The sequence below is a fragment of the Bactrocera oleae genome, chromosome 3 (genome assembly GCF_042242935.1).
Source record: "Bactrocera oleae isolate idBacOlea1 chromosome 3, idBacOlea1, whole genome shotgun sequence".
Lineage (NCBI taxonomy): Eukaryota > Metazoa > Arthropoda > Insecta > Diptera > Tephritidae > Bactrocera > Bactrocera oleae.
Genome location: NC_091537.1, coordinates 94,346,812 through 94,362,179, shown reverse-complemented (window position 1 = coordinate 94,362,179; position 15,368 = coordinate 94,346,812). Strand labels below are relative to the sequence as shown.

At 30.7% G+C, this 15,368-nt stretch overlaps 2 protein-coding genes across 14 annotated transcripts in view; both read right to left on the bottom strand.

Moving 5' to 3' along the window:
- The window catches only part of lilli (AF4/FMR2 family member lilliputian), a 22,313-nt gene extending 15,075 nt beyond the window's left edge, over nucleotides 1-7,238 (bottom strand). For 4 of the 11 annotated variants that reach the window (XM_036360171.2, XM_036360158.2, XM_036360169.2 and 1 more), the window contains exons 1-2: nucleotides 6,712-6,850; nucleotides 3,559-3,876 (exon numbers count right to left, since the gene is read on the bottom strand). Coding sequence is in view for 9 of the 11 variants with exons in the window: in XM_036360158.2 (XP_036216051.2) it covers nucleotides 3,559-3,587 (29 nt within the window). In the remaining 2 variants the exon portion in view is untranslated. Of the gene's footprint in view, nucleotides 1-3,558; nucleotides 3,877-5,576; nucleotides 6,040-6,711; nucleotides 6,853-7,102 lie in introns of those variants that run through there. The other 7 variants (XM_036360163.2, XM_036360165.2, XM_036360159.2 and 4 more) reach the window with 7 other exon arrangements.
- Ndf (Nucleosome-destabilizing factor) lies at nucleotides 6,845-15,368 on the bottom strand. Of its 3 annotated transcripts, XM_036360177.2 has the most exons (11): nucleotides 14,966-15,368; nucleotides 14,368-14,404; nucleotides 13,843-13,925; nucleotides 12,919-13,738; nucleotides 11,856-11,966; nucleotides 11,600-11,743; nucleotides 11,399-11,525; nucleotides 10,662-10,751; nucleotides 10,507-10,596; nucleotides 10,257-10,438; nucleotides 6,845-8,884 (listed from the first exon to the last, which is right to left on the bottom strand). In XM_036360177.2, the coding sequence occupies exons 1-11, from the start codon at nucleotides 15,043-15,045 to the stop codon at nucleotides 8,879-8,881; spliced, it is 1,770 nt and encodes a 589-aa protein (XP_036216070.1). In that variant the 5' UTR covers nucleotides 15,046-15,368; the 3' UTR covers nucleotides 6,845-8,878. The 3 variants fall into 3 exon arrangements, with proteins under 3 accessions (XP_036216070.1, XP_014095524.1, XP_014095525.1); XM_014240049.3 differs by lacking the exon at nucleotides 6,845-8,884 and having other exon boundaries at nucleotides 9,441-10,438; XM_014240050.3 differs by lacking the exon at nucleotides 6,845-8,884 and having other exon boundaries at nucleotides 9,441-10,438; nucleotides 10,662-10,748.

The following is a 15,368-nucleotide window of genomic DNA, read 5'->3' as shown; positions in this document are numbered from 1 at the left end:
ATTCAATTATTGCAACAAATAGTTGACAAAAATTACATATATTTTACAAGCTTTGTTCGAGGGAATATTAAGATAACTTTGGGTCCACTGTCAATAGATGACATTCAGTTATTTTAACTGTTCTTACAAACAAACAAACCATCGTATGCATCAAACTTCACTGCTATACGGTGAATAAATTTCATGAACAATACCATGCGTTTTACATCGGGAAGCATCAGATAACAATGAAAGCTACTGCTAACTACTAACAAAAGAATAAAGAAGAAATACCATTGTTTTTCTACGTAGTAATCGATACGAGGTACGCGATTCACGATAAGGACCTGCGATTGCGGCACGTCTTACCAATACTAAGTTATAAAGCAAAGCTTAAAAAACTTGATTTTATTGGGCAGTAATTGTTTTCTGATCGATCAAATTTCATGTTTTGAATGAAAGTAAGAAGTGTTTGTCTCGCATTGAAGGAATTTATATAAATATAACTATATTTAATTGCAAAATTTCCAAATAATCTTATACATGTCGTATTGAATTTGAGATTAGCACTTGCAGTTATCAGTTTGCTAATATTTCTAGCATTTACCAATTAAAATATTAGCAAAGGTTAAGTTTTAGTGGGTTTTTATGTAGTGTTAGTACATAAAAATATGAGCATTTTACAAGTTTCAATGGTAACAATAGCATCAGAAAGAAATAAACAGTTGACAATAGGAAAAGTCGTTATTCTCATCACGTGCCAGTTTTCAAAACATGAGAGAATCATACTGACAAATGTACAAATAAATATGTAAATAAACGTGCAATTGATATATAAACAAATTTACGTTACACATATATATACAAATAGCCACTGCTGACTAATTTTGGTTTTCAGCGAATTCAAAAATTGTTAAAACATTTCAACACTGTTTCGATGCTATTCAGGTCCGAGTACATGAAAGTAATGAATCCATACATTATTGTTGGAATCCTATATTTGAAAAATTTAATACGAAATTCAATTTTATAATTTATTTAAATTACTTAAATTTTACTTTATAATAAAGTTTTTACACATTTTTTACTAACTATTGTACATATATAGTAACGAAAATTGGTTTTGAACTTCAATATGACTACATGTATGATGAGTTCAGCTTCAGGGTGTAAAAAGTAATAGAACCCTAAATGAGAGATCAAAACAGTCTGTGAACAGAGGCTGCGCCTTACAATCCCTGAAAATATAAGTCAATGATATAACAATAAATTGTGTCTTATATGCCACTCATCCTCACGAAAGTATTATCTACCGTTTCGCTTCTTATATATACGACATTTTATTCCTGTTATAGTATAAGAATAATAAGCAGGTTTATAAACGAAATATAACTGAAAAACATCGAAAAAGTGCATGTATAACTATGGCAGGAGGAAATTTTTACTTTTATATCAGTAAGCAATATGTGAACTTATATTTACAATAGAGAAATGAGGACCTCCTCTATCCGCACATACCATCAGATCGCGGCGTCAAAGAAATGGTAATTTTGCCGCCGGAATCACTGCAGCAGTGCAGGATCTGTTTTTAGCGCCGTCAGATATCTCATCTGACTCAAAATATATTTAATTTTGCTTCCAAAAAATTTACTGTATATTCTTGAAACATGTATAAATATACCCCGAAAATTTCAAATCAATCGATACAGCAGTTTTTTTTACATTCCCAAAAATCGACGTTTTCGCACTAGGTATACCCTTTAATCAAAAACTTTTTTCACGAAAAAATGAATTTAGAAGACAATAAGGCCATACATACTTTAAGTCAGTAAACTACAAAGCCACTAAATTGACAATAAAAGCAAACTCGCGATAATATAATATTTTAATACTTTTCAAAATTAAACTATTACTCTCACTTGTATGATCGATTTTTTAGATGAAGACAGGTAGTGCTAAATAAATTGCCTATGTCTGTTTTATATTTTAGTAATTCGGGATTTTAAAATAGAGATTTTAGAAATTAGTTTACATTATGTGCGAAACATAATTATGTTACAGACAAAGTTATATATACACACTATTAAAAACCATTCCGGCTATCTATGAAATGTTGATAAGCTTATCTTTGTGTTCGTTCGATTAGTTATATTTTGAAAATATGAATGTGAAAATTTGTGATTTCAAGGCTTTTCACCTGAAAATTTTACTTTATAACTGAACTATGATTACTATTAAGTATGTAAGCAACCTTTTCTGAAATTATAGCTTATCTATTTAAAAATTTCTTTCCTTTCTTCAATACGGACTTACATACAAGTATATTACTGTATTTTGTTTGTTGATGTTATTAGCACGTTCTGGTGCCTCTTAATTACTGTCGAATTTTTCATTTAAATTACATGCGTAGCAATATTTCAGCACATAACTTATATAAAAACATCATATAAAGTGTTGCATACAAAAGTACACAAAAGTCCACATCACATGCGCAAATTATTTAGTGTGCATACATATGCATAGATAATTAAATATTTTTATAAACTGATTTCAAAATTTTTTAATTCAGTATAGGTACATAGGCATAGTAGATAATATTAAAAGTGAATGCAAAGTTACATCGCCTACTCAAATGCATTTTTTAGTTATTTGTCTAACGCTTGTTCATTCATTTTCGCAAAGGCACGACAGAATCTCATTGTGGACCAGGTAGAATACGAGTAGATGAGCATAATGCTACTAGAAATATATTAATCATTACTCCCATCTTCATATAAAACCTTAAAAATAAGGAGTTATATTAAATCTTGCTTCTTAGTTTCTTCATATATTTTTTAAACAATTCACCAGGCATGGAGACAAAATAGTCGAATTATTTACAATAATAATATACAGTTGTGTTCACAATAATAGCAGTGATCATTTAACTATAGAATATATGCATGTAGTTACATATTACATTTTTTTATAACTAAGAGCAATGAAATTTCCCAAGAGTATCAAAAATGTTAGATATCTAGGTCAGTTTATACAATTATAAGCCCAGCCAAATGCTGAATGATACTTTCTTACTGTTCTTAAAAACCAACATAGATAAGTAGAAATTACGTATTTGAATAGGAATTTCAGGTGTTTAATGGCAACAGACAGCAGTAAAGGGCTCAAGGAAATAAAATATTCAAGAGCGTTTAGAAGCGCTTAGACAAAATATCTGTACAAATATTTTACTTAATGAATATACAATATTTTGAGAAATGAATACGGACTGTAAAACAAATGTGAATTGTAGCCATATTTAGTCTGGCATGATGCATTCATTTCAAATTCCCTTGACATATACATATATAAATAATCTATTAAAAATTACAAGTATATATATGAAAGAATACTCCTTTCGTTATCCTTTAAAATTTTGTTTAGCGAAGTTAAGAGTAAACTTTACTGCATAAATTTATATATCACAAATACATATCATTAAATGTTTGTAATATCGCACGCGTGTCGAAGCTCAAAGAATTGTTGTACAATAATATTTAATAAGATATATAAAAACGCTATTATGCATATGTCTAAACTTACCGTGATTTTGGAATTTTTTTCATATCCATTTCATTGGGTTTAGTAAACGTTTTACTAAATCTCGCATACCCAACTAAGACATTTTTGTTTCAATGTGTGGTTTTTTCTTAACAAACGTTATTATTTTTTCCGATAAATGCTGCTGTTACAGGCGTTACCGTTGGAGTTAAAGTTGATTAAATTTTTTTCAAAGGATTTTACACTTTCTCGAAAACAGCAAGTTAATAGTTTTTATTTTAATATGCAAAGGTATCGCAATAACTTTTTTAAAGTGATTTTGGAAACACAACGGAAGGGTTTTTTTCAATAAAAGAACTACTGCCAAGAAAGAAAGTAAATGTGGTAAATAGAGCAAAGAAATTGTACTGCCGAAAAGTCAGCTGATTGAGGATATTTAAATTCGTATTGTAATTATAGTAGTGATGAAAACAATGTTTCAGTATATGCAATAATAATAAATATTACTATATTGAGAAGAAAAAAGTTTTTGCTACTAGTTTCGAATCAACAAGCAAAATTATGATGATTTTTCAACATTGCATTTTTCTAATACTGGGGTTAGATCAAAGACATCTACACCAAGCGCTATAACATTTACTTGATCTTTACTACATCCAATCCAATTTCTTATGGGAAAGTCTGCGAAAAAGTGGTAAAATGTAATTTTCCAATCTACATATATAGAATTTATGTTTTCATATATATAATTAAAATAATAGAGGGTTTCCTCATCGTTCTAATAAAAAGTTGAAGAACAGTTAAAAAATAATCTAAAATGGGATGATAATATTAAAACGCTTTGAGGGATATACGATGCCCACAGTTTAGTTTAGAAATCAACACAACAGTTATGAGAATCGAAAACATATTATAAAGTATGTAGACTGATAATTTGATTTTATTTAGAAATCTTTTTTTGGGTTTTGAATCGCATTTTATTGTAACCTGGTATTTTAGGATTTAAAAGAATTATTTAGCATCCATATAATTTTGATTATCATACTCTTTTTTACTTTATAGGTGTATAACCCATGGTATCTATGAATATATACAAATGTATATAATGTGATTTAGTCCCATTTATATTTTGCTTGTTTAAAATTATCTGCTATACATCTGCTAGTTAGTTTTTTGTTTGTTTTTTATTCGTTGCGTTCGTGCACCTTCGGTGAAGTCGGTAGCATCTACAATTACGATGAATATTATCATTCTCTCGGCGCGCAAACGGCAATATGGTGCATTGTATTATTTATTCTATCAATATGTGTTGATTAAATAGTTGTTGCTATTATAAGTATATAAGAAGCAGAACCGGTGTATAAAATATTGGGTTTAGTGTTTTTGAGGCCAACATTTATTTTCATTAGGGTTTCACTTAGCTAATTTTTGTTACTGTTTGATTTACGGATTTAAACATTTAGTTGTGTATCGTGAAATAGATTTTCCTTGGGTTTATTGCGCAGTTTGCTCATGATTTTCATCACCTTGCTGGCTTGATTGAACCGTGTTCTACCATTTTTACTCCTACTCCTACCAAATCTTCTTTCAGTTGTCAATCGCGAAGTTTTTTAACTTTACACATACGCTTTTTGATTTTGATGAACTTTGATTTTTATGTCAGTACTTCTGACCCTACTATTATCAAGATATCATCCTTACATTAAGCCTTTTAATACTTTACTAATATGAAAGATTTTGTACATTTATAACTTTCTTTTTTTAAGTGGCCGTTTTAAACGTATTGTTTCACCATAATTTTACACAAATATTATACCTTAAAGATGATAACATCACTTATAAACACTAACATATTTATTAGAAAACACTTGACAACTTTTTATAAACAATAATTCCATTTAAAAAGAAGAAAAAGAAAAATTGACCACTCTTTGCAGATTAATGGCTTTTATTTTGCAATAATTTTTTCTCTACTTATTCAATGTCTTTTCACACACACAGACAATTTTTCTTCGACTTTGTCGTTCATCTTTTCATATAAATTTTATTTTTTTTCTCACCGTTTATCCTTCATTCTTACAATACTCTTAACACATTTTATATTTTAAATGAGCATGTATTTGTAATATTTTCACTTTATCACTAGACAATTGCCAACAATTTTCTACTTATTAATAGATTTTCGTTGATCACAATTTTTTCGCATTTTCACCCACGTTTCTCTTCATTGCGGTTTACACATATTTTTTGATAACTATTTAATAATTTTCGTCAACATAATATTTCAAATTCGGCAGACAAAAGATTAGCAACTACTTCACACGGTTGAAGTATATCGGGAATTTCTTCTACGTCTTGATTTATCTTTATCTCTTCTCACGTTTTGTTTCTCTTCCTATCCTTTGTCACTCATTATCTTTTATACTTTTAAAGGTATAATACTACATCTATCTCTTTTACTTTTGCATTTTGTTATTTTCCTATCTAAAACTTTCAATTCAGAGTTGTATGCATGGATATGTATAACTCCTGTATAGGAATTTAATAAATCACTGTTTTATAAAAACTATCTGTACTTATTATTTCGTTTCTATTTCACAAATTTTAAATAAAGTTTTGTAGCATATCACACATATGTTTTTTACATTTATATTGTCAAATACTTCAAATTTATAGGGATTTTATAATACCATCTTATAGCATCATTATCGTGTTAAATTTAAGATATGTATTTCCATCGATTTTCGAAGTACTTTCATATGACATGACATTTACAATATTTTTTTTTTTTTGACAGAAAAATGTCAACGCAATTGAATACACTTTCAAAACACACAAGTAAATAAAAGTGGAAATGTCAAAACCGTTGACAGTTCAACTGCTAATATAGTCATGTCTTTGGGAAATGTAAAAATTTTACGACCTCGAACCAACCTCAATTTTTTTTTGTTATTCGAACGAAAGAAATAACCATATTTTTAGCAATAGATCCTATTTCCTCGCACACCGTCTGAATTGGTGAGCCATTCTTACATTTGACACAATTTGTCAGTGAAATTTTGCAGAAGGAAATATGCAAGTAGTAAAAAATACAAAATAATTAAGAAAGCTATATAGAATGAATAAACGCTGATGAAATGTAGATAAAAAGTAATGAATATGGGTAAACTTTCATGTACGGCGTATTGAACTTACATTGGCATTTGGCCTGATAACTCCACTTGCCTTTCTTTAAATCCACATCTATTCCAATCGTTTTGAAAATTTTTGACCCGGTCAAATGTATTATTCGAATAAATTTTTAAGGAAATTAGTCACACACCCACAGTTAACAATCTCTAAGCACCCAATCGAATTAGATTGTCAGAAGAGTACTGGCATATTTATTGGCAGCTACAATCGCAAATTTGTTGTTGCTTTTCGCATCACGATACACAGACTGGTTACCCATTGAAATTCATCAACTTTTGATAAAATCTACACTTTTTAGATTTATATAGTAAGATTGTTTTGTGTTTTGTTTTTGCAAGTAATACTTTAATCAATTAATAATAACAATATTCGTTTGCGGATGTTAAGTATGTACCTACAACTTGCTGATACTTTGTCACAATGGTGTTGATTTTCTTTACAGTCCTTGGCAACACGCAATGGCAGACGACATATTCATATTTAGATTTTAAACAACACACATGTCAATTTAAGTTGCTTATATGTTGTATCGATAACTGCATATTAATACAGCCTCTCGTTTTTTAATAGGAAGATATCTCCGTTTTAATTTCAACAGAAAATTAAAGTCAAATTTGGAAAATGAAAAGCAAAGTTCGCCATTTTCTATTTTTTGTAACTCGCTTTTGAAATGGTTTTCGTTCGTTCGTTGCTTGATATATGCCTGTCAAAGAAAACTCGTTAGTTTATTGACTCGTTGAAACAATGAATGCGGGTATTCAAACATCAGTCATAAATTATCTCTGCAAAAATTTTCTGTTTTACTCATGATACATTTAAATAAGTTTGTTTCGTTAACTCAAAAAAATTACATTTTGTATATAATTCATTATAAAGGTTTTGTTGATAGACCAAAAACAACAATTTGTCAAAAGTGTTTTAATTCATATTGCTGTTGTTGTTGTAACGGTTATCTAATCCCCGCTTGGGTGGTAAGGTTCAGATTGATTGTCGGCGAAGTCATCTAACGGGTCATAGGGAGAAAGGTGTTACTGCAAATTGTCAAAACCAGCTGTTTTATTCGTTTTTATGACACAAAAAAAATCAAACTTTCGGTCCAAACAAGTGTTTTTTCAGTGAAAATGTAAACAAGACACTCATGAGGAGAACATTAAAAGGTTTATTTCACATTGTTATGGATTAAAAAATATTTTCATTAGATAACACCCTTTCTAGTAACGCAACTTTATATACTTGAATAAGGGCTTTACTTCAAGTCAATTATTTGTTGTTTTGTGAATCAGAACTTTACCTTCTAGCACTGTCGTACCAAATCCATTGTATACTATCAAAAATTATTATATTATTCGTTATATAGTAGAAAAAGTTAAGTATTGGATACTTTGAGAAAGAGTGAACACTCTGTAGCGAAATTCTATTACTCCCATTACTTCCTGTGTACTTTTAATACATATTCACATTATTTAATTTCAATATATTTGTTTGTTCATATATATTTTCATACGTATAAGTTGCCTTCCAATATTGTTCAATACCATTTTTATGCAAATACAATTGTACATATCAAAATGCATTATGTTATTGAAACTATTTTACTTCATAATAAATACTTGGTAAAACTATGTGACCTTGCACCGGATAATCGAGGATTTACTGTGAACTAACTAGCTAATATCAAAATATTAAAAACTAAATGTTTAATAAACAAGTGTTTTAAGAGAATATAAACAAGCTAATAGAAGCCACTTAGGTTAATTTCGGGTAAGGCTCCACAGCTAATTAGTGTGTGTGAATATGCGCTCATTATTAAAATAATATCTTTTTCAATTAACTACTTTTTAAAGATTTAGAGACTCTTGTCCAATTGTCAATAAACTCCGCTGTAAACTTATTATTCTTATTTATAGATGTAGATGTCAGTTCTCGACAGCTGCTCTGTTCATTTTCAGTATCTTGATTTTTAATACCCAATCCATAATAGCAGCTACAACTCTGTATCCAGTGTGGAGAAAATTAATGTTTCCTGAATATTTGGCTTGTGATTTTTGATAGAAGTACACTTCGTATATTGCTATAGACAAATGATTTTTGTCTAGTTTCCGTAAGATACTACGTTCTAAGAAATCATTTGGCGTTTGTGACGAAGAATTTATTGGTCGTATTTTGTAAATTATTTCTTTGGTTAGATATAAAGTTATACCATCCAAAATGTACAAGAATCAGAAACATTAGATTTGGAAATAAAGAAAAGAAAAGTAATAAATGAAAGTTAGTTATTTAATTTAACATAAAATGTTACCGAAAGCAGAAAGCACATATACGTTGGAAAATAAAAATAACGACGAACGTTTTTAAGTTTGTTTGCTGGTAGGCAATCGTGTGTTATTATTTTGTGTACTAAGTAAATGTCAAGCAATCTGGGTTAGAACAAAAAAAATCAAATTTATGGAATTTTTAACTATTCATATAAAATTTTGTTACGAATCATTCGGATAAGATAATTACTAAAAAAAAAAAAAAACGATAATTTCTATTAATAGCATGTTTTGTCTTTTCTTGAATAAGATTACGCACACCATATACTATAAAAGAGGCTGTCAAATACCTGACAAACATATACTTTAAGACCACGTCTTAGCAACAACCCTGGTGTAACTAGTCCATTGCATTCCTACATTCGTAATATTAATTCCCAACTATCTTCTTCATATTATTATTTTACCAAATATATATTTTGTTTATATAATTGTTTGTCCTCTTTATTTATTTATGTATATAAAAACAAATATATAAATGATTTGCAAAATGCGCCATGCGATATTAATTTGGATATTTTTCAATTTTTGTATGCGCACATTTACACATTCGTTACTACATTTTCGACCTCATTGTCATCTCCACAAAATATTTGCCATTTTTATTTTTTTCCTCTTCTTAAACCTTATCATAAATCGTATATATATACATATAATATATATATATAGTATATTTATATATGTTAAACACGTGTATTAATTCTACACAGATTGCGTACTCCACTTTTTAGTATCATTATCTTGAAACATCTGAATGCACTTTTATCAGTCGTCAGTCAGTATTCATTTCAATTAAATTTATATGTATGGTCTATTATTGACTGCTACTGTGATGGGCCTGATACCAAATTTTACCTACTTTTGTTATATATGTGGCTCATAAAATATAAACTGATCTTTTAAATTGTTTGTTTTGGAGAATTGCTGCTGACCTTTGTTGCCGTCATTGATAATTGCTTTCGAAATAACCTAACTTCGAAAATGCGTAGATGCATAACAGTATATTAATTTCCTAATAATTATTATGTTATAAATGGGCATATTGGAAATTTTCTTTACAACGGATTACAAGTAAAAGGAACGAATGCTTTGAATTGATGCATTTTACTGTTTCCTTTTTGTTGTTGTTGTTGTTGTTTATAGATATGTACGTGTCATATTATTGGAACGCACATATTAGATATTCATTTAAAATGTTGCTGTATTAACTAAATGTTAAAATCTGGATCTTACAAATACGGCACTCGAATCGTGTTCACTATAACCAAGACGTTTTGTGTGCTTAAAAACTTCATTTGTAATTGCAGTCACAGGCATCGATTGGTCCAAATTTTCCGCCATACTGAGCACAAGGCGTAAATCCTTTTGCATGTGACTCAGTGGTTGCTGTGGGTTGAAGTCTCCTTTGGCCATTTCTATAAATATATGGAAGATTTTTGTTATATTTACTTTACAGCGTATTATATGTAAATCAATGACTTGCCTTTGCCCTTGGCTAATAATAATTGCGATTTCATTGATGTCAATTCAAATATGTCAATAATGTCCTTTAATGAAATTGAGAAACGGTCGGCTGCAATTAAACAAAACATGATAATTATATATTAATTGTTGCATTTATGAATAGTTATAACTTACCCAATGCTAAAGCCTCTGCTAATCCAACCAAGCTGACTCCGACTATCGTTTGTAGTATCAAATTTACTTTGCAAGCATTCCCAACTTCTGCTAAATTGGGGTAAGGCGTTTTTAAAACATACGGATAAAAATAACATTGCACATTAAAATAAAACCAAGTGCGGAAAAATAAACTACAGTATTTAATAGTAATGACTATTGTAATATAAAAGAATACTTCTATATATAGTGGTAGGGGCTGAGAAAAGTTATGTATGCGGAAAAGTTAAGCATATTTCAGTCGCAACACGGTTTTTTCCAGATTATGCTATAATTAGAAATGACATGACAAACAAATAAATTGCAGAATCTAATTGAGCGCCCTTCAAACAAAAAATTGTCAGCCGTAAAATATCATTTTTTTTATAATTCTACGAGGCAACTAATAATTAACTTTTGGTACGCTTTATAACCATATTTAAAGATCGCCAAAGCTTTTATAAAGAAGTGTACACTCATTTTGAAACAGTGGTAAATGTGTTTTTATAAAGAGGATACCATTGTATGCAATTATGTCATTTAGTTAGGTTAGATTATACTGGCTGGCTGTCACGCCATACATAGACCTGCCGGTCCATAGTAAAGCCAGATGGAGGTTCAGTTTAATTTGAGCTATGGTATTCGTTATGCCATTTAGTTAAGAATTAAAGCTTTCTAAGTTGCTATGAGAATATATGTATGAAGTATACGCAACTTACCGCCCAAGAAAAATGTGTTTTTAGCAATAGTTTTGAAGCAGGAATGACAGTCTTCAAAGACTGAACGGTCTCCACCTGCTAAAATGATAAGCATACCATCTTCGGCCTCTTGTCGTGTGCCGTGGATCTACAGACGAGGAATGCAAACAAAATTCTTATTTAGCGTACAAAGTAAAACTATAAAAATATATTTAGAATTACTTGCACTTCCAAATAACGCCCGCCTGCAGATTGTATTCCTTCAGCTATGTCTTGCGAAGTTTCAGGGTCTATTGTCGACATCTCGACATAGGCCTTACCGTTCATTTCCTTAACGCCTAATACACCACAATTGCCAAATACCAGCTGAAATACAATTTTTATATTGCTGCATTATTTCGACATGCCTAATTCATGATACGCGAGGTAGCACGAACGGTTTGAATATTTTGCATGAACTATACTTTAAAATACTCACATCTTTTGATGCCTTTGGATCTGAAACACAACAGAATATAACATCTGAAGCTTCAACCACATCCATAGGTGTGCCTTTGACATCAGCCCCGGCTTCAGCGAACGGTGTACACTGCAAATTTGGTTATATTTAGTTAACAATATAAATGTTTACTTCATAAATGGAAGACTAACAATAAACAAATTAAAGTTACGAAAAGTCTTATTCCAAGTATTTTGAATATCCAAGTGCAATATATGTATTAGATGACCAATGCAAAGCACATTTTATATATGACACAACATTACCTATCAAAATTGTAATGTACTTATGGAGAAGAGGATGGCTATAGCAGTCAAAACTTATAAAACTAAGACTATACAATTTATGTTCATCTGTACATACATATATGGTACAGTAATTATCTTCACACACATTTGTGAGCTTATAACATGCAAATTAGTATATAAACGTAGCTGATTTGAGATGCGGTGGTACATATTTTTAAGTTTTTCTGTCTATATTCCACTTTACATTTTTGGATAACTCTCATATTAAACCGCTTTATGGGTGTGACGACATTCCGATTATGCAAATCGTGTACCAAGTATCATCAAGGTATTACACTTTTTTCTCAAGTTATCCGTTGCACGGACGGATGGGCACAAATAATTCTAAATATAGTGTTACCAACTGTGAAATATAGTTGGCACTGCCGTAGTATTTTTTAAGACAATTTTTGTTGATTTCATAACGGTGTAAAAATTACTCGAAAAGCTTTGGTAAATACTTTTGGAGTTGAGAATATTTTACCGGATGTAACCTTATTTTTATGGTATCGAGCACATACACAGCCGATTTGACTCCAACGATATCAATCATCGGAATATAATATACTAATTTGTTAATTGATCCTGATTTCAAGTCCTGGGCTATTATTTTGTAAAACGCCAATATTGTTTATATTCTTTCAAATATTATAAAATATATTTCAAGCATTTATGGCTACAAAATCGAGATCTCCCAAATAACCGTTATCAAACTAGGAATTCAGATACCTTCAACTTAATGTCATTTGACTTACCTTTGACATTGTGCGATTCCAGACGACCACTTTGTGACCAGTGCATAGCAAATCTTTTACAATGGTTGAGCCCATGATCCCCAGACCCAGAAAACCAAATGTCAATTGAGATGGTGTAATGTCTCGTTCTGCTAGTGTTTGGGAACGCGCATTCATGTCAATTGCTTGCGCTTCCGGACGCGATACTACCGGACGATCAAGTAGAGCGATTGAGTTGACATTGCGCCGCGATGTGCTGCCAATGTGAGCCAAAGCGTCGGGATTGATTTTACGTCGTGAAGGTGGTGTTGTCGTGGACTTACGATTTATATAATCATTTAGATCTTCAAGGGCACCAACTGAAGAATTTCGTTTACGTTTTGAACTGCTATTTGCTGTTTGTGACGAGCGACGTCGTTTTGTTGATGATTTAGCGACAGTTCCACTAACAGATGTTTTTGCCTTGACTGTAGCTACAGCGCTCGCTTTGGCTTTAGGCGTACGCTTGACAGGGGTTTTGTAAGAAGGTTGTACATCATCCAAATCAACCGCAACATCACCGGTTATGGTCTCTACACCATTGTCAGCATCATCAATGCCACGAATGTCATTTGTTGTATCATCATCCGTTAATCCGTCGCGAATCTTATCGAAGTCTGCCTCAGTGGAATGATTACTGATGGTATTTTTGCTGACCTCCGCATCAACCTCTGTGGGATCTTCAATATAAGTATTAATATCAGCCATTGCATGACGAAACGAATTGGGTTTATTAACTTTTGCTAATTCGGCTTTCCAAGGACCTTCGAACGGTTTTATATTATTCGTTTCTATCCAAGCGCTTAGGGTTTCGATTAATGAAAATATAAAAATTTATATTCAACTTTAGATTTAATTCTTGTTTGATTTGATCATTATTATAAATATATAAGTAATATAACTTACAAGTTTCGTGTTCCAAAGAAAAACACACTTTTTGTGTTAGCTTTGCGCGGTTGATTCAAAAGATCGATGGAGGGTTCAACAATCTAAATAACACATGATTGAGAAAATATAGAGCATATATAATATGTACACGAGTATGAAAAAATATATAAATACAAACACACAATATACATATCTAATATTTCTAAATTTAGTTAAGTATTGTTATATTTTTGAAAACATATTTTGAACCGCTATTTTATTTTATTATGTATCACATTGTGATTATAAAAGTTTACGTTAACAGATTTGTTTTGTAAAACAATTTTAAAATGTTTTATTTGAGGTATTGTCGCTGTTGACAACCTTCACCAATTGTAACGCAAATGGCAGTATAGACATAACAAACTATATGTATTTGGATGCCACATACAATGTAACGCAAACAAAGCAATGAAAAACCAGCCACATAGTGTGGCAAGCAAAAGTACAGTCAAAATAAAACTTGGATATTTTGTAATCTGTGGGTTTAATTATTTTACTTACCATTGCTGGCCATGGTGTAAAACCTTTCATCTTTGCCCTGAAATTTAAAAATAAAACATAAATATTGCAGACCTTTAAATCATCCATAAATTTAAATTAAGTAATATATTTGTACAACATTCCAACAGTTAAGCGAAGTAATTATTTTATGAAAACAAGATTGCGCGGGAAATTGTTATTTACTTTGCTAAAACCACAAGGGAGAAAATTGATAATGGTGGTTAAGAAGCATTCATACCAATATTTAAGAATGGGCGGTGAATGTAGCTACGATATCATCGTACACAACAGTACAGCTCTTACTTAGTGTCAACGGAGCGACAGAAATAATGCAAGCTGTCGACGTTAAAATAACTGTTTATTCAATTCACTTTAAAGCCATTTCTTATTAACGTAGCTCAGCTACATCTAATTTTCAGAAGAGTAGGCCACTTCTAGCCACGAGTATTTATTTTCAAATGTTTCCCCCCAATTTTTAATTGCACTTTTAGGTTATGTGCGCCATTTTTTCTGCCATTTGTCAAATAATACTTTGCTCCCGTTTGGAATTTCGTTAATATGCTTCCATTTGCTGTGTTAGGGAGTAATTTGAACTCACCAAATCAAGTCTTTCGGTTTATAATTGTAAAATTCTGTTGAGTCATTACTGGGCAATGATAATTTCTTGGCTTTCGACATTTCAACGATATTATCGATTCTAAATTGGAAACTTATTTTGCCGCCGTTTCTCCAATTATTCTTTACTACGCTGATGAAGAGTAATCCACACGTAATATTGTTCAATCTAAACTGTTATTATATACACGATGAACGTGCCGAAAAACACACAAAACTTGTACACACGCCGCCAGAAGTAGAATTCACCAAAATATTTGTATTTTGAGTTAAAATCACAAGGTTAAAATGTGATTAAAAAATATTAAAAAAATGAACGCAATCACGACGATGCGATTCACTATGGTCGGCCGTTGAATTTCGTTGCTTCTTTCTTTCTTTCGTTT